Source organism: Cyprinodon tularosa, unplaced genomic scaffold, assembly GCF_016077235.1.
Source record: "Cyprinodon tularosa strain WSP-4 unplaced genomic scaffold, ASM1607723v1 ctg13, whole genome shotgun sequence".
NCBI classification, from domain to species: domain Eukaryota; kingdom Metazoa; phylum Chordata; class Actinopteri; order Cyprinodontiformes; family Cyprinodontidae; genus Cyprinodon; species Cyprinodon tularosa.
Window position 1 is genome coordinate 794,929 of NW_024038114.1, and position 27,956 is coordinate 822,884.

The window sequence follows — 27,956 nt, forward strand, 5'->3', positions numbered from 1 at the left end:
GCGTGTGTTCTCAAAGGCAGGTGAAGTTGTGTGTAAAAAAAAAAAAAAAAAAAAAAAAAAAAAAAAAAAAAAAAAAAAAACTGAAGCCCAAAACTTTGGAAAAATTATTTCTGAATAAAAATGAACACCTTTAATTTTGCTCATCATTGCACAAGCACTTTCACTGTATCACTCTTTGAGCTTACATCACTAAAATGACAAAACGGTGTACCTTAAGAGATTCTTCTTTTCCAAGAAATGAGACACACACAAAACTTTCCAAATGATTTTATTATAAGAAACAATCAAGCAATTTTTTTTATAAAAACATTGCAAACATAACAGATTTTATTACGAAGTTTAGTTCTGCACTCCACCAGTAGGTGGTGACATGTTCACATGAGGCATCATGAACTGTGGGGATCGTTGAAGCAATTTGGCCAAACGGTTCAATGCCTCATGAGGCTCCATCTCACCATCACTAGCAAAAACACATGGGCAATAAACTGAAGAATAACACAGAACACTTTGACAGCTTGGGAAACTCACAATGACACAGGTTGAATAATCCGACGCTGATGGCAGGAAAGCAAACAGCCTAAAAAGCTGCAGGGACCAGGTGAATCAGATTGGCAGTAATCGGCCACAGAACCAATTGGGCAGGTGAGCAGGAGCAGAGGAAAAAACCCAACCATCAGCGCCAGGTTTAAGAACAGAAGTGGGGGGAAAAAAGAAGAGAGGATGAAATAGGAGATAAAGGGAGATAATAATAAAACATAGTCTGTTCTTTACAGTAATGCGAGTTTGCAGGAACTTTTTAATGACAGCTTGGCTCCAACTTTGCATCTTCTAATTGTTACATAACTGATAAGTAACTTTAACCCCTTGTTAAAGAACTAGAGCTCACCATCAGCTGAGTCAGAAACATTTGGCTATTATTTGATATATTTAAATGGAAGTTTTCTGTTTTCTTTCAGGTCGTTCTGGTTTTAGTTTCCCATTTAAAGCATTTCAGATCATATTAGCTAAGTAATCTTTTTATATACTTTTTCTTTAATATGTTTTCCTTCAATCATGATGGCATATGTTCATTCTGATTTCCATCTGGATAAACTATTTTGACTTTAGTTTTACATAGTAATGGACTATGACCTGCTCACATGCATGTATTTAAATAAGTGTAATCTATTTGAATTCTGTCGTCAGAATTGATTATCCAAATTATTAAACCTCAATATTGGTATCAATTTGAACACTCCCCCTTTTAACTATTAATACATTTAATCAGTATGTCCTGGATGCTGATTTTGTTGTTTTTTAAATACTCTATTACTCCAAAAATTTATGTAATTAACAACAGGCGTTGATTGGAAAGTCAAGTTAGACTTTTTATTTTTGACATAGTTGCATGTAATGGGGGTAGATTGTAAAAAAACACACATGCAACACCTATGACAGGGTGTAGATTATATTCTAAACCTTTTTTGTCCTTTCCCCCCCATGTAAAAATAAGCTACAAGCTCTCTAACAGGAGCTAAAGAAAGATTTTCTCTCTTAGAAGAATTGAAACATTTACAAATAGCAAGGTTAAGGTTTTTGTATTAGCTCGTAAATTTAACAGACTGTATAATGTCGCTGAAGCATTTTTAAAGTTATCAGTAATTAGTTTCTATAGTATTTACATATTTGCCCCATTTTACACTTTAAGTGAGTCATGCTGAAGTATTCATTGGAGAGCATGAGAACTAAGCCGCTCCTCAACTTTTCTTTTGCTTTCTCTCTGTAATCTGGGTTTGGTGAATTGCATAATCATAATCTCCACCATCTTCTTTCTGTTATACTAACTACATAAGTAGTTACAGGGTGATGACAAATAGCAGGGCCAGCCCTAAAATAGTTGATATGTGAGCTTATGCGCTGTGTAAAGAGGTGGGTTTGTGACCATTGTCAAAAAGAAGGTGGGTGAGATTTTTTATGGTTATCATTGTAAATTTGCAGCTTAAGACACTGTATTGTATTCTATACCAAAAGATCTGTAGTTATAAGGGAAACAAGGTGAAGTAGTCATCTGTTGTGGTATTTGTTTGGATGTTTGCTTCCTCTTGCAATGTGATATCTCTAAAACAAGCCTTGGCACAAAGATAGACACCTATTTATACTGTTTCTGAGAACAATAGACATTAGTTTTAATCTGAAAGGTTGTGGCCTCTTAAGCTTTGTGAACAAACCCTGTTTTCCTTTTAAAGTATCCAACTGATTCAAAGAGACAAGCGCTAGGAAGAGAGAGGAAGCTGTTGTGGGGCTAAGTGAACTGTGCCAGTCCATTGTGAGGGAGTGTGTGTGCGCACTGTTGTTTATAATAATTTTAGAGTGCCGCATGTTTGCCTGGCAATGGACTAAAACCCAATCCATGAAACAATGAAGTCATGCTATAAGAATTTGTGGTAATCTTCATGCAGCAACATTCATTTATCACTATTGTGTCACATTTAGCATTTCTGAGGCTTTGTGGCTGTAAGAACAAGATTAGATGCACAGTATACTGAAACGCTTTTTGTCATGAGAGTTTGAGCCTAAAAATATTGTCATCTTACTTTCTTTTGGTCCACACACTGAATGTTGATGTCATACCAAATTCAAAAGGTCATGCAAAAACAAGGGATCACATGCAAAGAAAAGTGCTGCAAAGGAGACAAACTGTAATCAGAGAAAATAGAGAGCCGCAAAGTGGAAGCATACTGCCGACATAAACATTGCTGCAAATGCATAGATGATGCTGAAACACAAAGCACATGCAGCAAGTTGCAAAAAACAGCTGCAAGTTAAGAGAAGTTGCAAACTAGTGCCACATAATGGAGGTGGCCCAGACATCTAGGGGTAGATGATCATCAACTTAAACATAAACAAGATGCTTTTATTTCTTCACTCCAGATATCCTCTGTTCTGGTTCCTGCGCCATTAGTTCGCCATTACACCCTCTGGTGAATTCCAGCGAGTCTGCATCAGTGCAAGCTTGCTGAAATTTTGAGGCCTGAACGGTCCACTCGCCCTACCCACTGCGTGGTTTGGGATGGCCCTTAATGTGGTGGACCCTCCATGGGAACGCACAAACGGAGGGTAAGTGCTTAGTATTTAGGGGTTTGAGATTGGGCCTATTTGTTAGAAATGTCTATGTGCTGGTCTCATATGTTTATCTCCCCCTTGTTGCCTTGATAACTCTTGTTATGAGAAACAAGCTAGCTGCTTTCTTATATCATTGCAGCACTTTTCCCTTCATGTGTTTTATGTGTAAATTTTTTATTTATTTTTTTGTTTGCTACTCTAAGATTTGAGTTTGCTATATTTTTAAGTTTATGTGAAATTTTTGAAACTGCTTTGAAATCATGTATTTGCATGGTGTTTACACCCCTCTGACACTGTATAAACTATACTAAACTCTGATTCTGCTGGTATATCGTACAGATGCACATTTAGGCCGTTATTCTCATTTTGTTGTTCAAAAAAGTTATAATTCCAACTGTGATGGCTGCATTTACAGCCACACAGATGTGGTAACAAACACAATTTATACTTTATTGCTTTTTTTTCATACAGGGTTTCATTTACAGAGCAATCTCCATCCATCCATTTTCCATCATGCTTTTCCCTGCTGGGGGTCGCGAGGGATGCTGGTGCCCACCTCCAGGTGTCAAAGAGGTGAGAGACAGGGTACAGCCTGGACAGGTGGCCAGTATATCGCAGGGCAACACAGAGACACACAACCATTCTCACACACTCATACCTAAGGACAATTTAGAGATGCCATTTAACCTAACAGTCATGTTTTTGGACTGTGGGAGGAAGCTGGTGTACCCGTGGAGACCCATGAAAATTCCAACCCAGAACCTTTTTGCTGAAAGGTAGCAGTGCTACCCTCTATGCAGCCCGAAAGCAATCTCATTATTTGGAATGTATTCATCACCAATAAACTGTATTCCAAAATTAGTGGACACTCCTTGGTTGTTTCCTGTTTTTGTCATGATTGTGTTTAATTTATATTCTTTTTGAGTTTTGCAGTTGCTCCAGTCCCTTGTCTGAAGAACCGGCAGTGGGCCAAGTTAAGTTAAGTTTTTATATGTTTTGCCCCATGTGTTTCTTTTGTGGACTAATCAGCCTCTATTTCAGTTCCCCTTTGTCTGATTAAGGGAGATCAGTTTGAGTTAGTGTTGTTCTGTTACAGATATTTGAGTCGTTTCGGTTCCTTAAACTTCTTTTATGGATCCATTTCTGTACCTGTTACATTTTATATTTTTGGGGGGCTTAAATAGAAGAACCCTGTTTTTGACATACACCTGGTCCTGACTGTCCTTACTGCTCGGCCCATCTCACTGACCAAAAGCATGGCTTACTTTAAAAACTTTAGAAAGTTTTGTTTTTGTTTTGTTCTTCTGTGGTTACACCTAACCTAAAAATATACCTAAGAATAATAAAATAAGCAGAAAATACAGAACCAATATTACATTTTTGACCTGTTACAATAAATGCAATGCTTTTTTAAAACAGAAGGAAAATTATTATTTTTGCTTTTTTTTTTTTTTTTTCATTATTATTATTTGATCAACACATTACAGGTAGAACACCACAGGAATGAAAGTCTTAATGTCAGACTCAATTTCTTTTCCCTAATAACAGTAGATATCACACCTGAGAATGCTGATAGCAGAAGAAAGAAAAAAGTCCTGCAAAGTTTGTAATTGTTCCTACAATGTTTGTTTGAACAGATTTGTTTTCTTAAACATACAAAGTTTAAAAACAATTTAATCGAAAAACTGAATCATTGCACCAGAAAAAGAGTTACTTTAAAATAAGTAATCTTCACATCTCTAATCTGAATAGACTACATAATTTCTCAGAAATATTTTTGGTAGAAATGAAAAAGCAATTATGTTTTTATCTTGTAATAACAAACCTCTTCTGGTAAAACTCATTATTTCAGCATTGAATAAGTGTGCACCTCATGTCTCGTCAGTTTTTGGGAAAAGCTGAAATATAATAGATAAAAACATGAAAGCATTAATGCACAAAGGTCGTTCTTAGCTATTTTCTCTTCTCATTTAATTGATTCAATATCATTGCATCAAACTTTAAACATGTGGCACTGACAGTCATACTCTGATACTTAATTTTAATGACATCACAGATTTTTTTTTTCTGATAACTTAACTATTAACACAACTATTAAAACTAATTAAATGTTCTACATTCAAAGATTAGAAAGTAAGGTCAACATTTTTAACCTCTTACACCCTCAGGGGGTATAAAAAAATTTCTGCCTGACAAAAACACATAAAAGTAAATCACTTATAGCCTCACAGCTATTAGATTTAAGAAGAAACTTTTGGTACGTCTGTAAAGGTAAGATGTCATAGAATGGTTTTCTGGTGTCAGCACCATTGTAGGTTTGACCCTGCCTGAAATATTAGGGACAAAATACAAAATATTTTGCATTTTTTGAACCTCGCCAAAATTTTCTTTGAAATAAACATTGCAAAACACTACCAAAATATTATTTATAGCACAAAAAAGTAGTACAGACTTTTAAATCTAAATGTTGTGTAAAAATATACCAAATTTGGACTCAATCAGATGAATCATATTTATTTTAGAATGGTATTAGTGAGAAATTTCTTAGGCGGAGGGTCCATTTTGGCACATTTATCCAAAAATGTCACCAAACTGTGCCAAATGTGTTTCTTACATCAATACTGGGGGTTTGTTAAAATTACGAGGTCACGTAGCAGCAGGACCCACCGTAGGGTTCTAGGGGTTAATGGTTCTTATTTGATTAAACCAACAATTCAGGAGGTTAACTACAGAGAAAAACGTCAAATTTTTTCATGTTAGGTGTTTCAACATAATCATCAATGTTACTGTTGGTTATAAGTTTTATAATTAAACCCTGATTCTACTCAGATGGTCTGGCAAAACTATAAGCACAATGCAGTGAAAAAATTTCTTGAAAATCAGATCTTAAATTATGAACTTATATTTTGGATTTCTTTTTCTCCAGACTAGTTATTAGACTATTATTATTAGACTTTATTATTATACTAGTTTTAGTCTAATGATAAAATGATTACATTAATATAGAAAAACCACAAATTTAAGTCTGACTTTTTTGTGTGTGATTCTGTGATTCTAATAGGCACATTTTAAACTCTGGTAATAGCTTTTCTCGTCTAAATCACGTATTTACCACTACAATTAAAATCATTTATCTTTTTTTTTTCTTCATGGAAGTATAGAGGGGTAGGCAGCTCACATCCTGTTCAACATCTGCACTTCTCTAGAAGTTACACCAGATGAGATATGCTCTGATTTGTTTCCGCTGTACCCTTTTTTTTAGCTTGATTCATCTTTGAGCTTCTGCACTATTTTTTTTGTACAGTCTTTACTCAACTTCTGAAAGCTGCACATTATACAGACTGACTATCATGGTGAGAGATAACTGAAGCTATCTGTGGCAAATTTCACTACTTAAAGATTATAGAGTCATATTCTGACACCCATTCACATTTCAAGTTGTTCTCTTAATAGAGAACCATCGGTGAAGGAGATAGAAGACCATCTGACAACATAAAAAAACAAATATATTAATTCTAGATATGCAGGTGCCTTGCAAGAACATTAGCATTTTGTCTTGTAACAGTCAAGTTTTGTCTTATCTTAGGGACAAGGAGAGGTGAATTCAGCAGATTTGATTCCAAGATACTAAAGAAATTAAACTGTCATCCAACATAACATTGATGCACTATTAAAAAATACTTTTGGGTTCAGATTGCAGATCATTTCGATTATTAATGTTATTGTCTTTACAGTTGTCTGATTATATACATGTCTACATTAAACAAGTGAAATGCACGAATGAGTTTTTCCACTAGTCCCTGCAAGGCAAAGGAATAACTTACTGGTTGTTGTTATGGATAAAGCGAAATATAACTGGATGATGCCAGACTATCAGGTAGCTAAACCATTTGAACGTTATATCTACAGCTAGAGTCTCCTAGCCCTGATTATCAAACCTTTTGGATTGTTTGTTCTAAACTGTAAAAGCTTTAGCATGTTCTGACTTCATAAAAAAAAAAACTTCCTTTGTGTGATGTACTGTTTTACATACTCTGTAGGAAAAAAAATTAGGCTTAGGATGTATTGTTTGCATGAAAGGATGTTTGATGGTGTCAGAGATTAAAAACTGTGTTTCAACAGCTTCTGAATGACGGTAAGTCATCTTTGGGCACTCAAAGAAGAGAAAGCATGTAAATTTTGTTTTCTGGCAGTGCAATCATAACACTGAGAGGGAAGGCTTGAAAAGTAACATTTTACAAAATTTTCATGCATCATTTGTTTGCCCTCAGTTTTATCTCAAGGCTTACATCCATCTGGAACAAGGTTTGCCTTTTGTGCCTTTATACTTGACCAAAACAGTTTACAGGAGTAGCAGGAACCTGCTATTGAGCATATTACCGCTCAGGATGTTTGTCTTGTTTATTTGTGTTTGCGCTATACTTAAAAAAAAAAAAATAATTGGTTCAAAGGCACGCTGTGAAGCTTGTGCTGGAAGGGGAAGCTGAAAGTAAAAGAAAAAGGCATGTGGACCAAAATAAGTCTGCCTGGGTACTCTGGGGTTTCCTGTTCAACTGAAGCAGATAGAGCTATAAAGTTAAATGTATTTATAGGGAAGTTTAGTTTGAATGTTGAGGTCATTGAGCAGGATGTACTCTAGTGGTCAGTGGCCTGTTTTTGGCTTGGGGTGCTTTCAGAACTCCACCTTGTGGCTTGAAGCCCACCTTGCAGTACCTAATGGCTGCATTTGCTTAAAACAGACAGCCAGACATAAACATGACTGTCCACAACCTCTGACTGAGAGCCAAGAGTGAAGAAACAAAAAATGATCGAGGCCATTCAAACGTCTTCTAAAGGTTCACATTAGAGAGTTTTAGAGTATTTTAAATGCACTGTTATTTAATTAAGGAAATCATGACAACAGCAACTTTAATTTTCTTATTCATTTAAAGCAACATCTAGCTATTTTACTACATGTACATTAAAAAAGGAGAGTAAAGTTTCCTCTTACAAATTATGAGCTTTGGGGGTCAGGGGGTCATTGCTGAAACCTGACATCACTGCTCAAGTATGCAGAGCAACAACATGACTGGGCTATAGTAGATGAGTAATTTCTTATTGTTCCTGTGGACTAAAGCCCTCTGTGTTCTCAATTAAAACCGCAAAAACAGATGAGACGTGGACAGACTCAGCTTCTTATGCCAGCCATGGGGGAGGCTGGAAAAAAACTCCATTGGATAATGCAAGCACAAGATTGTATTTTTAATGTGGAGTAGACACTTAAGGACAGATCTGGCTCAAGACAGGTGAAATTATGGCTAAAAGTAGGTACGCCTACTCCGAGTCTGCAGGATCCATTGCCTTTCTGCTTTTATCTCATACTCTTTAACATGCATATCAATTCCTGAGTAACTAAGCCATTGCACCCCTACTTTTTCTTTGTATATAGTACCTTCATGATGGATTCTGAAACATTAAGAAATTATTACACATACTTATGATACATCTGATACATTCTTTACTTAAACTTTTTATAAATATATGCTTATTTAAGGGTGCATTCTCACTGCTGGTCGAGTCCACCGATCTGTATAGGAATCATTAAATGGGAAACGTTTTGGTTGGCCTGGTTTGCTTTCACACAGAGATTTTTATACAAACTAAATAATGAAGTTGCTCAGGCTTTTTTGGAGGTGGTGTTGCTTCAGTCCTGAGCTGTTCAAAAATAAAAGCATGAAAAAGAAAGCCTGTTTTAATCTTATTACATACTTTGCAAGAAACGAAAAATATGTACTTGTTCTCGAGGTGGCTGCAGTTACCCAAGGTGCCTCCAAGTTGCGAAAAGCCCACCTGCCAAACTCATAGAAATTGCCATCCACTGTAGAGTAGCTAATGTGAAACCCGCAAGGGAAAGCACAATAGCAACATAATGACAGAAGGGGAAATTTTCCGACTAATAACAGAAAGGTGTAAAGAAAAATGCTTTGCATCACTAAAATACCAACTGTATCATCCAAAAGTCCATATTTTCTCATTGTTTCTGCCATTTAATCCTCAAAAGATCCATTGCATGACAGATGACGGATTTCGGCATCTGAAATAATGGGAGAATTTTCAACCCCAAGAACAAAAAGGGAAAACCATCTCTACATTTCCTTCTTAATAACATGCATCTAAATCCTGATCAATTACCCCACCGGCTCTTGGACACGCTGCTGTCAGGGTTTGGTTGAGGTTTGAGGACCCAAAATGCAGAGGCAGGGAGTCAGAGGTGAGTTCTTGTAGTTTTAAATTGAATGTTCACGGGTAGCAGAGGCAGGAATAAAAAAATCCAACTTTAAAATATTAAGCAAACCAGAACCATGGAGACATCAGGGAAAACAATCACGAGGAGCCAAGGAAAGACGAAGAAAGGCGAGGAACCAGCACTGAGGAACTGCACAGGGAGAGTATTTACGGCTGACAGAACAAAGGCAGGACTAACGAGCTGATTGGGAGCAGGTGTGGACAGAGGCTTCTAGAAAGGAGCTTGGGATACGGAGACCAACACAAGAGGGCAACAAAAAAAAGCCTAAGTACTCAAATACATCCAAAAACACAACAAAATAGGAATTAAACCAATACAACTAGAAAACAAAGAATAACATGAATGAATGTGAAACTGAAAACTCAAAGAAAACTTAACAGAACCAAGACCATGACCACTGCAAGAAAAAAGTTCTGCCCAGACATTGTATTGAGAAACGTAGCAAGAACCCCCCTAAGGTAGGGCTGCAAGTACAAAACAACGCAACAGCATTGGCTTATTCGGGGTTTCTTTATAAACACCGAAAAATTATTCGACTCAGTTATGACATCTGGATGAAAATAACAAGAGTTGTAAAGTGAAACAAATGGAGTAAAGATTTTCCGGGAAAAATGCAGAGACTGGATGACTTAGGATTTTGCTTTGTATTCACTGACAGTTCTTTATATTGTACGGTTATGGCTACTAATATCAATATGCCTATTTATGACTGTTTACTATGGGCATAACAAGGGAAGAAATGTTTCATTGACAGCTGCAGAAAGTATTATGTTTCTAAGGCTTAGCGTGATACATATTTCAATTGCAGATGATGCCATATATGAGTCATTGCTCAAGTACAAGTTGGACTTATTCTTCTGAATAAGTCCAACTTGTGTTTATCTAGCTGTAAATGATATTGCTCAACACACTAAATCTATGTATCTATATTACAACATGGCCATCATATTTTTCTGTTCTTATTATTTCTGATAAATAACAACTTTAAAACATTATTTGCGTAAAATTTGTGTTCATATGTATGTGGTGATGGAGGGACTTGATTTAGGATGTTCTATAGATTAAATCTAAGGGCAATTTCATTGCTTTATTTTGGGGAATTTGAGCTGAATTTTTGCACATTTGTTTGAAAATTTGATTTATTTTGTGCAGCCAAACTTGATCTGCCTTAATTCCACGGAAATTTTATTCTTCAAAGCACCATTTGTGTTTTTTGAAACATTTGCTTGTGATATTCGCCCCGGAAAATATCAGGATCTTTCCTCATTTCTGTGTACCATGTAGGGGGGCTATCAAATAGTCTTATCTAGTGATGTCTTTACGTCTCCAAATATTGCTATCTTACAGAATCTCATGAGAAAAAACTAGATTAAAAACTTTTTAAGTATTGCTTTAACAGGAATTGGACATCACAGTAAATTAACGCAGGGCCTCATCTAACCTTTGGGTCAACCCTATGGGTTAAAGAACAGGTGCGGAGTTCGATGGGGGCCAGGGGTGGCCATGGCCACCCTTAGGCAATCATTGGCCACCCCTACCATTTTTTCCTCTCTATTACAGATGGTGACAGCTGTAATAATCTCAAGTGGAATATTCAAGACATTTAAATTTTTCATATATTAACAACTATGTGACAACAAAAACACTATGGTTAATTATGCACATCAATACGCTAACAATAAAGATGAGAAGTATGGAATTCATGCTCTTTTCAGAACTAGATTTTGTTTTATATTGAGTAAAGTGAAAATGATGTGTGTCTGCAAGTCATCTAGGAGTCTTACGTAGATATTAGTGCTTGTAAATATCAATTTTATACAGAATGATCATTGATTGAAGTGGGTAAGTAATGACAATGGAAAAGACGTTTGCCCCAAAACTCAAACCTAAAAGAATTATATCCACTATACCTTTTATCTAGAAAGCACCCTTGTTTGAATATACAATCACCGGCCACTTTATTAGGTACACCTGTCCAACTGCTCGTTAAAACTTAATTTCTAAGCAGCCAATCACATGGCGGCAACTCAGTGCATTTAGGCATGTAGACATGGTCAAGACAATCTCCTGCAGTTCAAACCGAGCATCAGTATGGGGAAGAAAGGTGATTTGAGTGACTTTGAACGTGGCATGATTGTTGGTGCCAGAAGGGCTGGTCTGAGTATTTCAGAAACTGCTGATCTACTGGGATTTTCACGCACAACCATCTCTAGGGTTTCCAGAGAATGGTCCGAAAAAGAAAAAACATCCAGTGAGCGGCAGTTCTGTGAAATGCCTTGTTGATGCCAGAGGTCAGAGGAGAATGGCCAGACTGGTTCGAGCTGATAGAAGGGCAAAAGTGACTCAAATAACCACCCGTTACAACCAAGGTGGGCAGAAGAGCATCTCTGAACGCACAGTACGTCGACCTTTGAGGCAGATGGGCTACAGCAGCAGAAGACCACACCGGGTGCCACTCCTTTCAGCTAAGAACAGGAAACTGAGGCTACAATTTGCACAAGCTCATCGAAATTGGACAATAGAAGATTGGAAAAACGTTGCCTGGTCTGATGAGTCTCGATTTCTGCTGCAACATTCGGATGGTAGGGTCAGAATTTGGCATCTACAACATGAAAGTATGGATCCATCCTGCCTTGTATCAACAATTCAGGCTGGTGTGGTGGTGTCATGGTGTGGGGAATATTTTCTTGGCACTCTTTGGACCCCTTGGTACCAATTGAGCATCGTTGCAACGCCACAGCCTACCTGAGTATTGTTGCTGACCATGTCCATCCCTTTATGACTACAATGTACCCAACTTCTGATATGGACCAAACTCCCTGAGGAATGCTTTCAGCACCTTGTTGAATCTATGTCACGGAGAATTGAGGCAGTTCTGAAGGCAAAAGGGAGTCCAACCCGTTACTAGGATGGGGTACCTAATAAAGTGGCCGGTGAGTGTGTGTGTCTATTTGTTAGCAAATGCTGTGGGAAAGTATAGTTATGGACATTATTATACTTGTTAATTTTCCTGTTGGAACACTGTAGATTGACCCTGAGGTTCTGTTGCCTATTCCACTTTCGGCCACCCCTCAGTGTACATTAGTTATTGCCTGGCTGCCCTTATAAAAATTTCTGGCTACGCCTCTGTTAAAGAAGATTATCATTTTATCATGAACATGTACAGACCTGATACCTTCAAATTAAAATATGATTTATCATAAGTATATCAGTTTGCATATACATGTAGCCTAAACTTGAAGCCTCTAATCGAGCAGTTTTGCAGCATGTAATTTCAAGCCTTGGCTCTACTGGCTCTAAACTTCTTAATGACATGCTTCTAAACTCTGTGTGTCACATAAGCGCATGGCTGAAGTCAAAGAGAGAGAGAGAGAGAGAAACGGTCCAGCCCCTCTGAAGATTTCCTGTCTCAGGAAAGGCGCACATAGTGAGTCATATAGGGCAAGTCTTGCCTGGTGTTTACTCTTCTCTCACACGGAGCTGTGAAGGAGCATCGGGCGCTTGGAACCAAGAGAAACTCGGGTCTTTGGCTCCCCTGTCTCAGTCCAATTAATGAGTGATAAGGGGGCGCGTGGTCCGGTTCTACATGAAGCTGCTTCGGTTTCCCGTTTTCTGCTGTGGAGCGATCCTCCTCGGTGCTTCGCTGCTGCCGGTGGAGACGCGTGAGTTCAACTTAATGACACTTGAAAGTTTTAACAAAGAACTTCCTGATTTTTTTCAAACAAATTGCGACATTACAGGTATAGCTCGGTGTGTTTAGTTCAGACCTTAATTGCGCCGGTTTAAATGAAACAGAAAAGCTTAAGTAAACAGGGGGAGGGGTGTTTTTTGTATGTTCTTTTAATTAATCAAAGTTGTTTCTGTCTAAATCCCTCATAGTTTTTTTACTGTATATTTTAAGAAAGTGTGACTCAGTTTGTCGTATATAACACTGTATAACTTGAAGCGACATGTTTTGTAAATATAGTGCAGCCTGGCAGTGCGCAGCTGAAAGCGCACGCTCCTGATTGGCAGGGGGCGGGGCTTCTAGTTAGGTTAGTTAGTTTTAATAATATGGGCAAAAATACCCAGCTTTACTTCAGCGTTATATTTTGCATTTCCTCAGAGAAAAACTTAAAACTCTACAATAATTATTTTATATATTTTATATAATTATATATTTAACAATAGCCTTAAACTGCTCTGTGAAATTCTCTATCAGTGGTCACCATCCTGCCACCATTTCTACAGGTGCGGGGCCATCTAGCTCTGCATAAAACATTATATACCTATAATACATACAGTGGCAGCAGTAATACTATCAGTATTCAAAACATTTTTATTTTTCATACGTTATTAATTACTTGACAACAAAAACACTGTGGTTAATTATGCACATCAATATACTAACATTAAAGATGATAAGTACAGAATTCATTTTCTTTTCAGAACTAGATTTTGTTATATTGGGTAAAGAGAAAATGCAAGTCATGTAGGAGTCTTCAGTGAATCACAGATGAATAACTATTTTAATAGAAACTTAGTAGATAAAAGATTTTTGTAGATATTAGTACTTGTAAATATTAATTTTATGCAGAATGATTATTGATAAAAGTAGGTTAGTAATGACAATGGCAAAGATGTTCGCCCCAGAACTCAAACCTCAAAGAACTTTATCCACTATAACTTATAACTAGGAAGCAAGGATGTTTAAATATGTGTCTATTTGTTAGCAAAGGTTGGAGGAAAGTATAGTTAGTTTTTATTTGGAAAATAAAGACTAACTGTACATTTTCTGGCTACGCCTCTGCCTTTCTAACACTTTCAGGAGACGTCTCAGCTCTTCAAATTACTTATAATGAATCCGTGTTTGGGAATATGAGTGTCTTCCACTGTTTCTTTGTGGGCTGCACTCAGTGAAATTTTGCAGTCACTGTTGTAGTTGTTTGCCCTGCGATGGACTGGCGACCTGTCCAGGGTGTACCCCGCCTCTCGCCCGTAGACAGCTGGAGATAGGCACCAGCACCCCTCATGACCCCACTTGGGATTAAGCGTGTAAGAAAATGGATGGATGAATGGATGTTGTAGTTGTTCAAACTGATAGTGTTATGTTCCTTATGCTATTCCATTCCTCCTTTCTTTTTATTATTTTTAGAAATAATATTTGTATTGCAGGTTCAGGGATCCCCCATGCCAGAGATCGCTCTTATACCCTTTATTCTGTCCTCTTTTCACTTGTTCTCTAACATTTGAATGAACTCTCATCATGTTTTTAATTAGGATGTTTCATTTAGATACATTAACATATTACAAATACAATTTGAAGGAATACCATTTCAGTAAGTTTTGGATGCAGGATTGCGTCTCAGTCGTGTCCTTTGGGAAGATAATTCACCTGCATGAGCTGCTTCTGCAGTGTGCCCCTGGGCAGTTATGGCTAAAATATAGGTTGCCATCTTCTATGTGTGAATGGCTAAATTTTATGTAAAATGCTCACCTGACTTTGAAAAAAAAAACACAAAAAACTTAAAGTGTTATGATCTGGCAATTATATCAGCAAAGTAGAAGCACAAAGGAAGGATTTTGTAGACCCTAAAAAAAACTATCCTAGAACCAATGGTATGGAAGCTGTTCTTCAGTTTTGGCCCATTTGGCTAAATTGTGCCTAAAGGACATGTCAACCTGGAACAATGCTGCCTCTAAATCCATTGTGGATCAAACATATTTCAACTGATTAAGTCCTAATTGGCTACAGTTAAAGTAAAGATGTTGAGAAATACAATCTGAAGTGTCTCCTAGATTTGTATGGTGTTTTTTTCTGATCATTTAAAAAATAATCTTTAACAGAGGCACAAAAAATGTGTTTTGTTTTTTTCAGCAGGAAAAATATCTTATCTCTTACCTTTACACTTGTACTATAACGTCACATTTAGACAAGATTGTTATGGAGATACTCTTGTTTTATTAAAGTTGTGTTTTTTCGGGCATGAATTGATTTTGAAATCATGTGGCCTTAAAAGGCAAAGTAGCCACTGAAAAGATGATATTTATTATTCATGATGATTTTCTTTACTTTATCTGCACCATTTTTGAGTTGATATACTTATTTCATATACTAAATATATTTTTAGTCAGACTAATCCTATATATTCTGAGTCTACTTAAAGATTAGTATGCTTATTTAAGTTTTTCTATATAGAAAAAGAGCTAATATTTTTAGTTATTATTAGTTATTATTATTAGTATATTATAGTATATTATTATGTATAAAAAATTCCAGAAGCTTTTCAATCCTTTGAAGTTGGTTTTATTATTATTTAAGGAAACATATAATGTGATATTTCAGGTTCTTCCTTCTGCAAAAAGACTATTAGCAAATCTTTAACATCAATTTTAAAGTTTTATGCAATATTTCTTCAATTCTGGCTTCAAATCAGGTGTGTTTGTGCATAAATCTCTTGCAAAATTTTCTCTGGGTGTGCTTTGGTGGTGCAGTGGTTAGCGCACAAGACCCCTGTAGGAAGGCCTTTGTCCTTGTCGCAGGTGACCCGGGTTCAAATCCGGCCACCATTCATACCGCATGTCTCTCCCTTCTCTCATACCCCCTTTCCTGTCAGCCTACTGTCCATAAAACGGGCCACTATTGCCGTAAAAACTATATAAAAAGAAAAAAAAGAAAAAAAAATGTTATTCTGTAAATGTCGTAAATTACCACAACTTGTTTTCTAATGTGGGACAAGAACAAACTACACTGAATTAAATGAACTAGGTGCAGGAATAGTTAAATGATACACATGTCCAGTTATTTAATGCTAATCGGTGATGAGGTCTTTAAAACCCAAACCAAAGAGCCCACCCACGTATCTCTCAATTGCCTTTAATAGGCTGTGTGCAGCGTAATACGATGGAATAGGGAGGCCGAATTTCCTGCTCTGTCCTACGGATGTGACATCAGTTGATAATGGATAATGAAACCCCTGATAATGGAAAGCGCAGTTTTTTCACTACTAGTGGAAGACTTGCAGCCTGGTGCTTGTTGCTGTCTTAAAATATGCGCATTGGTCTTGTAGTAAATAGCATTATAGCATCACCAGTGCAGTGCTGGGACAACAGTTTTTCCACTTTGTGCCGGCTTGGCTGGTGGCTGCAGTTACCCACAGCGCCAATCGTGTCACTCGTGAGTCTCATTTCCTCATCCGGCCTTTAGTTCCTTTAAGCATTTTTGCATCACTTCTCCGTAAAACACATGTTTTAATTTACTTAAGCGTTTAAAATTGTGTAATACATCCTACACCGCTGGTTCCCCAACATTAATAGGTTTAATGTCAATAACGATGTATAAACTAGTTGGAGGTCAGCTTTATAGTTGATGCTGACAACATGCTGCTATATTATAGGACATCCATTGCATCATGCCTCTTTAATGGTTTGTTTCAAACCAATACTTGCTGCAGGGTGAAGTCCTCTTAACTGGTCATGTCCCAGATTACTATCCTAACATACTGTACCTAAATTCTCGCTAACTAACCAGGTGTATTTCTGCAGTTACACTGCAAAAAATATAAACCTCAATAAGTTATTTTTTCTTAAAATAAGTGTGTTTTTCCTTGATTTGAGGAGGTAAAACAGACACTTTGCCAATGGAACAAGACAATTTCCTTTTAAAATAAGAAAAAACTATTTTATCGTCTTATTTCAAGTAAATATTATCTAACTATCTTATTTTAAGAGTGAAAATACTCATTCCATTGGCAAATCATCTTATTTACCTGCTCAAATTAAGGCTAAATATACTTAATTTAAGCAATTTTTTACTTATTTCTGGATTGTTTTTGCAGTGTAGGCTTCAGCATGTTTGAAATGTTTTGTCAAAAGCTTTATACTCCTCCTTATCTTCCTATCTCTCTCATCATTTGACCAAATCACTCTGCTGCCAGGAAATTTTACCTTCATCTGTCTCAGACTCAGTCCCAGAGGCACCAAGTAGCTCTGGCTGCTACTAATCCCCTTTCCCCCCACTACTCTGCAATTATATGCAGCCCTGGGTGACAATTACCACCATTCATCCCTTCCATAGCTCGCCTCCTGGGTTAAAATGACATGCTCTTTGAGAGGAGCTCCTCTAATGATATAATTACTCCAGCTCAGCCACCTTCCTACCACTCAGGCATTGACTATAACCCCCCCATCCTCCCTCTTCATTCCTGATCCACTTAAAAAAAACACCTCTGGAGCCCCCGGGCAAAACTTTAAATTGCTAAGTTATTTCATTTAGTCTGGAGTTCAAGTGATGCATTATGACTTTGAGAGTTTATTCCTCTGAGGCCAGCTCCAAAAACAATGTCTGCCTGCCATCTCCTGAGACACGTTTCTTTTTGGATCTCCAGAAACAAGATGTCAGAAATCCATTTCACTGTAAACTCTTCTGCTCTTCCCCTCATGTTTTTTTCATTGGCTCTGCTCTTTTACTCTCAGCCCACCCTCCAGCACGGCCGAGCTGACACAGAAGGATTTTTGTACCAGAGTTTGGGAGAACATTATGAAATCGGTGTGAAGGAGTTTTGCTGGCAAGCAGCGTGCTTTCACTTACACTTCCTCGTCTAGAAGAACTTAGCACTTCTTGAACACATGATCAGCTACCCATAGTTCTCATCCTTCCCACAATGCTTTTATGAACTTGAAAGGAAAGAAACCTACGTACTTTCAGTATGGCTGTGCACTGCATTCGCTGAGCAGGTTCAAGTCTTGTGCACTCAGCATACAGCTGAAGTGTGGTTGTGTGGCTTTGCTTTAGCACAGGGTGCAATCACATGCCTGAGGCCTTATTCTCTTTAACTTTTAATATTGTCTTGCTTCACAGCACAGACATCAGGAAGTAGAAGCTTTTCCCACATCGCTCAATTTGTCTCTTGATTCTTTTTAATCAAGATAGCAGCATTTTTTGAAAAATGTTTGTCACTCTTTAGACTATTTTTATCGTGTCATAACATGGACTTCTGTTTTTTCTATTTTGGATTTTATAAAGTTGTAACAATTTGAACGAAACGGATGTAATGATTCTAAATATTTCAAAGAGAGTAACTCTAAGTTTTGCAATATTTGTTATCTTCCCTCCCAAGTCACTACATTGTAGCACTTCTGCAAGTTGACCTGCAAGTTTATTTCAACTCACAGCATGTCATCTCTAAGCATTTTACAGCAACAGTCAGATTGGAATAAAGTTTCCTTCAAGAAAAAGCAATTAAAGAAAAATCTTAAAAGTAAAATTTGTAATTCATCCTTTTTCTGCGTTTTATCATCACTAATTTAAAATGATCGTTTAGACGATAAATCATGATTGCTATCATGACTACAAATATATCACGTAAACAATATGATAAATGCTCATTCCTAGTCTTTGCACATCCAAAAATGTTTTGTTGTGTTTGTTTGGGTTGTAATAGTGCTAATTAACTTATTCCATTTCCCAGTGGGGCAGCAGATTATTTAGGCTGTGGGATTTTCCCTCATCAGAGACAATCTGGTGAACCATCTCTGGAGACTGTATTTTGTAAATAGTGTTCTGTAGTTGCGACCTGAATGTAAAAGTCCAAACTGTTGATGTTCAGGATATGTAGGGTCTGCAGAGAAATATCCAGGCCGTTTCCTGAATCTGCGAGTCTTGGATGGAGCAAGGTCATCCCTGTTGATCTTCACTGCGACCCTTATTGTTTGCTGCTTTTTGGCCCAGTCCTGTTCTGAGGTGAAACCAAAATTACACATGGATTGACAAAGCATAAAAGAGTACAACATTTAAAGCTCCAGTAAAGTTACAGGGACTAAATCAAATATTTTATACATAAGTAGGTTATTTATTATTATCTACGAACTGAAAGTCTCAATCTATACATTTGTGTTGCCTTAGAATTAGCTAATCTTAATTACACTCACACATCTTTGCGTTACGTTACCACAGAGCTGACAAACTGGTGACTTTAGAGATCCCCATTATGCTCTAATGTGACTGGGGCTAGTCTGACCATCAGATAAACTGAAAATCTAACACCGTAGCTTTACATGTTGTTGTCTTGTGACCTTAACACCACTTTTTCCACATGTTTGCTCTGACTTATAAGGCGTCTGGGTTTCAAAACTAAGATGAAAAGCAATGTATTATTTTCCTACCACTTAAGAAACTGCCTTTATTTGTGCTGGCCGATTACTTAATACCCCAATGAAATACATTGAAATATATATGGTTGTAATTTTAAAAGATATTCAAAGGATTATGAATGTGTTTCACATGCACCAAATCACATGCAGTCTAATATACAAGACTGCAGCAAAACACAGTATATACTGATCAAAGCACACAGTTTTCTGAACATGGCTTTATCTGACAGTATAGGTATATACCTGTTTTTTAAAGTTGCATGCTTAATCAAAATTAAAAACACATTTTCTTACTTAAATTTTATCTAACCAGAAAATAAAAGTATGCAACTTGATTTTCAGTAAGATTATGCCAATGTTGTGAAATAATAAGTTATTTTTAGTTTTAATAAACATCTTTACCAGGGGTGCCAGTATTTATTCATTAATGATGGTTTTTAAGGATGATTCTGTGCAACTAGACCAGGCCATTATAAAGAAAAAATGCTCTGGCATCAGGATGTTATCACTGTATAAATGAATGTTTTCTTCCTTCCTCAAATCATTTATAATCAAATCCTTCTATGTTGTGTTTTTTTGTTTTTTTTTATAATCGCTGTTGGCTTAACATATGTTAAATGGGGGGCCGAGTCATCGGAATGACAAATTAAAGGCTTCTCAGTCAGCAGATGCGTTTGCTTTTCCTGTGTTTGTTGTACTTGCCCGTCTGGCAGTTGTCTCAGGTCTTAGGTGATTATCAAGCCCGCAGGCCCTCATCACACAATCCAGTCTGTCTGACTGATCTGAGCGTGCCTGCTGGCAAAGTCAAGTCTAAACACGACTCTCTGCTATGAAATACCTTAGATTTTCTTCTTTCGCCCTTGATTTTTTTTTAACCTCGCTTTTTTCCTCATAAACTCATATATGTTGTTTGTTTACTGTGGTCATTATAAAATAGAAGCAACTTTCCTTCTTATTCCAGTGGGATCGATATTGAAGATAAAACAACTATGCAAGTTTTGTGATGTGAGGGCAAGTAGCTGCCCTGGTAAGGGAGTCTGCCAGGTGGATTGTGAAAAAACAGCCATCTGCGAACACGATAATGAAGTCTGTGTCACTATTTGGTAAGTGCTTTTTTCACCTTAATTCCTATTATAATTAAGAAAGGGAGCAAATACTTTTCAAAGCAGATTAAATGCCATACTTTTCCAGACAGAGCAGGAGTCCAGCAAACAGATGGTAAACTGGGCAAATCTACATATTGGCGATGCATAATCCTGCTCTGTAGTCCTGGATTGTGGGTTCTGAAGGACATTTTAATGAGACGCTGTTGTCCATGTACAATTAGCTTTCTGCTAACTTCAGCTCATGTTATTGCATGCATTTGCAATATAGTAACAAACAGCAGAGTGGCCTTCAATTTTTAACACCAGTATCAATCTGTTTCCTGCTTTGCTTTGAGTCAAATGGGAGGTCATTGATTGGTTTGTAGGCTTTGATATTCCAGTTTCCTCACCCAATTCTGCCACATCCTAGAAAATGTGGGGTTATTGGAGGAAATTAACCTAATTTGTAATCATGAAAAGAAATCAGTACATTTTCATTTTGTTTGTTAACTTCATCGAGGAGGTTCTGTTTTCTGTCATGTTTTTTTTTATTTTGTTAGCAGGATTACTTGAAAAGTTATTACTGGATTTTGTGAGTGAGTTTCTACTAGAGGTACACCTCATGCTAAGGAACAATCTAGTAATTTTTTGTTAATGATCCAGATTATAATCTGGATACAGGATTTTTTTTTTTTTTTAAAGGAAGATAGGGATATTGGGCAGGCATCGGACTCAAAAAGGACAGAAATATTATAGTAAATCCAAAAACACAAGAAAGGAAGTGTTGTTGGTTTGTTAGCTGGATTATTTGAAAAGTTATGATGCATTTTAAGGATTTTTTTTACCTGAGGTACGGCTCATGCCAAGGAGCAGTTCATTAAAAATTTGGTAATGATCCAGTGAGATTTAGCTGTAGGTGTAAGTCACAATATGGGCTAACATTTGCTGGTCTGCACTTTGTCAGTGCTTTTCTGTTTTGGTATATATCCGTTTAAGGTGAGTAAAAGGTGTATATTATGTTAATGTTCTTAACAACATTGCATATACAAGACATAAATGCTGGTAAGGCTGTAATTCTGAAATAGTATATATAATAGTACTTCAGTCTTTACCAGGTTAGAAGTCATTTCCTGCCCACCTTGCAGCATACTCTTGCATAATACTATCAACTCTAGATAGAAAAATTTTAATCAATTTGACTGGATGATCTGGTGAAATGTAAAGTGCCTTGAGATGACATGTGTTATGAATTGGCGCTATATAAATAAACTGAATTGAATTAAAAAATTGAAGGAAAAAAAAGATGCATCCAGAGTGGGACACCAGGGCAAAAAATATGGAGCAATTAATTCTACTCTTTAGCAGAAAACCCTAAAGAAATAATATTTATCAAATTTAGAAGCAATGGGATTCATTGCTTGAGGCCATTCATGTACAAAATCCTGCTGTATGATTATACTGAGGTCATTTTCTGCAAAAACAAGTGGGCCAAAAGGAACCTTTTTCATTTCTTGACTTGATGGTCAGTCTGTCCATCCGTTTTCCCCATCTTAACATCCCTTTCCAACTATATGTGTTTCCTCTACTTATATTCATAATAGGGATGCACGATATTGGGATTTTGGCCGATATCCAGTATGCCGATATTTTGAAACTCATGTAGCCGATAACCGATATCGATACCGATGTTAAAGCTGCACAAAAATAAGTAGTCAATGAAAATAGCAGTTTTATTATCCATTTCTGACACTTTGAAAAATAATATACTCAAATATATTTACATATGCTGATAACAAATTGATTTTTTTAAATGCGGTATCGATCTATTTTGCTTTCAAAATCTCGTGAAATTTCATCGTTCTGTTACAAACTCTCGAGATATTTAGCAAATTCTTGTGAGATTTTGTTAGTAAAATAGATCGATACCGCGTCAATATATAAAAATATGGCAAAATTTTGTGAATTTTCGGGGGATTTCGTAGTATAACGATGACATATAGCAATATTTCATTAGTAAAAGAGATTGATATGGTGTTTTTAAATGGCAATATATCAGCATATGAAGATATTGTGATATTTTAATGTATCAATATTTGTTCCCTCGTCTTTTGAAGTTTTTAAGTCTGTAAAAAGAAGTTTTTTAGGAAGAAGAAGAAGTAACATTTTTTTTTTTTTTTGACTTTAGAAACTCAGAAGCTGATCAAATATCGGGTTAAATATCGGTGGGGTGGCCGATGTTCGATATTCAGTTTTAAGGCCGATACAGGCCGATACCGATAGGGGGCCGATTATATCGTGCATCCCTAATTCATAATGATCAAATTGAAAAACATTCTCAAAAGGAAAAGGAAAATTAGTTCTGGAAATGAAAGTCTTTGAAAGTCTTGTAAACTTTCTGATATTCTGATAACAGCTAACCAGAGCTATTAAAGCGAACATACATCAGGTTGATGCAGGATGCAGATGCACACTCAGACTTGCTTCACCCAGAATACCGTATTCTCTGCACTATGATGGAATGGATTAGAGGAAACTTTTTTCATATATAAACACATTTTTATTGCAATGGGCTGTTTATTCCAACTAAATATGTTCATGTAAACGTAGCTACTTGCAGGAAAAAGATGTAATTTGTATCCTGTTTAAAGGTTCTAAGCATTAGATCTCTTAAAGTTCTCAGATCAAGGCTGATGGATAAATGCTTTGTTTTTCTCTGATTTTCCCTTTTCCAGGAGGAAAGACGATGACAATACTACAGTAGAAACTGTGTGTCACAATCCAGTTAATCCACTGTATGGTGTGATTCTGGATGATTATAACAACACCAAGTGTGTTATGAAAGAGAAAAAGGACATGGACACAAAGTTCTTCATCTGTTCCTGCAACGATGAAGAGTGTAATGAGAACATAATTTTTAACTCAAGTAAGTTCATTCTTGTATTGTTTTTTTTGTTTTTATTTTGGGCGCAGGTGGGGGTCTTCATGTTACGGGTTCTGTTTGTGGTGAGAGGTTCTTTGAGTTTAATTTACACTTTTAAAGGATGATTTCTATGCTTTCACTTTGCCTTCATTGTATTAAGAAACAACCATCTGAATTTTGAAGCTGAAAGCCAAAACCGTTCCAGACCAGGGATCAATTTTCAAATGCGGAATTTTTAGGGATTTTTTCAGCATGTGCAAATTTTGGCCTCAGTTTAATGGCTAGCTAAAATGATTGCTGGCTTAAGGTTCAAAGACTTCAGCCTGTAGAGATCATATATCATACATATTCTGATACCAACTACCACATATTTGAGCCATTGCTCCCTTTCTTGCTATTTTAATGTCCAATGCAAGCACTTCTTTTTCTTCCACCCAGCAAACCTTAATTAATATGTTCTCCTTTTTTCAACCATTCCCTATGTTCAAAAAACCCCAGTGAATCAGGAGTGTCTAAAAGTCTTAAACCTATATGGCATCAACAACCGTTGCACGTTCAAAATTACTCAGATCCTCCTCTTTCCGACTCAGATGCTCCTTTTGAAGTTCAGCAAGTTGTTTTTACCAGATCTAGATACCTAAAGGTGGCTAACCAAAGTAGCTAAAACTCATTTGATTAAAGCGGTGAGATTAAACCTAAAGATCATACGTGAACATGTTTACCTAAACCAATCAGATCTAGCATGCTAGGAATTGCAGAGCTGGAAATTTGATTGTCTCCCTCAGACGTATCTGCTGCTCTGCAGAGGTGGAAAGACCACAAAAATAAGTCACACAAGTAAAAGTACAGCAACTTCTATACTATTTTATTCCAGTAGAAGTAAAAATTACCTAAACAAAATGTTTGGTAAGCAGAAAAGAAACTGGTCAATTTCTTAAAGGAAAAAGAGGACACGTTGGCCTTAAACTGTTAATAAATAACTAAATAAGCAGCTTTATGAAAGAAAATGCAGTACATAATAAAATTCATCAAAAAACTTTATTAATATATTTTAATTTACAATATCTGTTTTCTTAAGGTACTTTTCATATGACAATATACAGTTTTGGGAGGTATTGCTGTTGTTAGTGTTCTCTAAAGATGATCATTTCTCCCATCTTAGCATCCTTCTCTTTGATCAAACCCCTCTGCATCCTTCCTCCTCAACGCATAAAACGCATTCACAAGTCTTAAATATGCCAATGTGGGATTTTTATTTGTAAAAATGTTAATTTATGACACATTTTATCCCCATGTACTTGAAGAAGCTCAAATTGCAAATGACAAGAAACAAATTCATTCTGATACTCTGTGGCCCCTGGGCTACCCTTGCCCAGCTCTGGCCCTCCAACAATAAAAGTCTAGTTTCGCCACTGCATTATAATTTCAAATTAGCATAATCTGTCAGTTTGCATTATCCTTGCAAATTATTTATTGTTTTATAAGTAACATGTTTTTGAAAGTTACTCATATGACTGAATTTACCAAGCACTGATGAAAATAGATCAGCTTTTGTTTGTATGTTAAATTTCATGCTCTATCTATGTTTATTCAATAACAATAACCGTAATGGGTCAACTTTGTTTCCAGTTCTTATCAGCCTCTCGTGCAAAGTATCATATCCAAACATTTACATGTGTGGGCTGCGATACTATCCATTTCTCTGATTACAAACAGCCTCAGGACAGATATTTCCTTCTTCTCACCAATGCTGTAATCCCTCGTATTTTGACTACAGCATCTCTCCAGTAACAGCACAGCGGTACATTTCACAGACCTGGCAAAGAACAGTAGAGAGCCAAATTAAAAGCATCTGTGGAGTACAAAACACGTCATGGAAATGCATTTGTGTATTCTGGAGAATGTCTGTGCTGTCGCCGTAAATTTTCAGAAAGTATAAAAGGGGAGGTACTGCAGAGAAGACATTTTGGATTAATTAGACAATGAAAAAAACATTAGAAAAATGAAATGATTCCAGTAAATCCAATGAATCAGCCCTTCCTTGTTAGTCCCATCAGATTTCACTGGAAGACGGGGTATTTTTTTTAAACCTTTGTTTTACCATAACTGAGCAATAACTTCTGGCTATCTATTTTATCATGCATTTTATGATATTTTTATTAATATGTTGTTGTTTTTTTCGCCATATTTAAGATGCAATGAAGCACTGAAAATGTTCAGACTTCTTTATCTTATTTAAATCTTATTTCTACTCTGGATTGTTTTCGATTTCTTGAAAGTTATATATTTTCTTTAGGCCTTGTCTGCATTTACATCTTTTTCCAGACCTTGCAGCTGACAGTAACAGTAGGTCGGATGGTTTAAAGAAAATAAATTTGGAAGTTATAGATTAGGTCTAATAATTCTGTACAGCAGAAGATTGTTATCTGAAAGTAATTTAAACAGCCATACTAAAGAATGTTACAGTAACATTATCGTATTTTCCAGGAATATAAGCCGCTACTTTTTTCTCACGCTTTGTACCATGCAGCTTATAAGAAGCTGCAGCTTTTCTGTGGATTTTTCTTAACCACCAGAGGGGCAGGTCAAAGTTGGAAATGAAAGAATAAGGGGCTAATATTCATTTAGAGTAACAACTTGCTAGCAGCAGGCATGACGGAGAACAAATGCCCTGAATTCATTTATTTGCCCCATTAAAACTGCTCACCCAATGAAGAGACTGGACTCAACTCCTGCAGAGCAGAAATAAAGAGCTGAGGAAGCCACAGCTTTCATTAAAAGCTCTTACTGCTGCGAGCCAACAAGCTAAAGCCGAGCATACTGTGTACACTGTACAATTTTTTGCCCTTATCAGGCCGATACTCACGTCGTGCGAGAATTACAGCCTCATCGTGCGTCCTGCATCGTGTAGTACACAGGGAGTAACTCATCAGCCTCTCGCGACCACCTCCTGAGCAGGAATTGTAAGGTCGGGAGAAAATCAAACATGTTTGAAATCAAGTTGGCCCTTGTGAGTTGTTTGTGAACAAGTCCGGCTGTTGAAGCAGCGCTAAGAGACGATTTATCAGAACGTCACGCACTGTGCATGTGCAAACAATGGAGTTCTTCTTCCAGATTGACGAGTCCGACCAGCGCCATCTCTCGGCACTGAGTCCAGCATGTGGTTTTTGGATGGTTGAGCAGTTAGATCTTATCAGGCGTCAGGCCGTACAGTGTAAGAACATGCAAAACATTGTGAGCTGTTAACTTTTAAACTCTGTGGTTTCATCGTTCAGTTTGAGCTGTGGCTGCGTGCAATGATTGAAATATATCGTACAGTATGCCCGGGTTAACGGAGTTAAAACATTGTTTTTCATCTCTACTCCAGGGGCAATATGTAGAGCTCCCCGTACACGTTTGGTGGGAGACAGTTCAGAAGATATCATCAGCTTATAGACTGGTGCAAGCTTATATCTGCACATTTAAAAATGTTTTCAAAAAGTTTAGTTGGTGTAGCTTATAGTGAGGTGTGCTCCAGAAAACACGGTATTCTGGAAAATACGGTATTCCTCTATGATTCCTTCACTTCATGCCAACTTTTCAGCTCATAGCTGTTTGGAAGTCAGCTAACTACAGCTTGAAATATCTTTTCTCAATATCAAATGGTGTTTTTTTGTTGTTGTTTTTTTTATAGAATATTCTATAGAAAACTGTTTTTTGACAGTTAGTTTTTCCATTTGATTTCTATCTGCCTTTTGTTTTTCTGAAACCAAAGGTAGGAAGACAGGATGAATAACTTGCCAGCATCCACTCACTAAAAACTTTAGAACAAAGAGTTTGATCATGAGATAAAGCAGCCTACAATGGATTTTTCACAGCTTTCGCAAAAAAAAGACCTATATAACTGATATTTAATCTCACATTATTCCATGTTGGTGGTTTGCTCACCTTTGCTGTACAGTATTTGAAGCTGAAGCTAGGGCTGGACAATAATTAAACATCAATAGGTAATGCAATATAATTTATTCAATAATGGTGACATGACATTTAAAAACATTTCCTGTATTTACCGGTAGATGTAACGCTGCGGTCTGTGGGTACAGTGTTTGTGACTAACTGAGGTTCCAAGCGATTCAAGCCAAACAGTATGATCTGCAGCACATTGGAGCGATAACGTTCACCACAGAGAGGCTGCAGGCTGTGCTGCTCAGCTGCTAAGTTTTAGCTACAAAATGAGCACCCATGATAAGGTGACCATCCCTGCAAATCCTTTGACTTTAACGTCTGATAAATGAGAAAAAAATGGCTGCTTGCTGACTGCAGAAATGATGTTGCTCGTAAAACAACAGCTGTTAGAACATTAAAATTATTCAGGCGAATACAAGCTTCTCCCCACCGATAAGGTGCTGCCCTGTGACATTATGGAATGTGTGAATTGATTCATTTGCTTTAG

General features: G+C 36.8%; 1 protein-coding gene across 1 annotated transcript in view; it reads left to right on the plus strand.

Moving 5' to 3' along the window:
• The first annotated feature begins 12,795 nt into the window (after nucleotides 1-12,795).
• LOC119778004 (TGF-beta receptor type-2-like) overlaps nucleotides 12,796-27,956 on the plus strand; it is a 36,539-nt gene continuing 21,378 nt past the window's right edge. Inside the window, exons 1-3 of the mRNA XM_038277020.1 lie at nucleotides 12,796-13,050; nucleotides 20,481-20,622; nucleotides 23,337-23,527. Of these exons, the coding sequence (XP_038132948.1) occupies nucleotides 12,975-13,050; nucleotides 20,481-20,622; nucleotides 23,337-23,527 (409 nt within the window). The 5' untranslated portion in view covers nucleotides 12,796-12,974. The remainder of the gene's footprint in view (nucleotides 13,051-20,480; nucleotides 20,623-23,336; nucleotides 23,528-27,956) is intronic.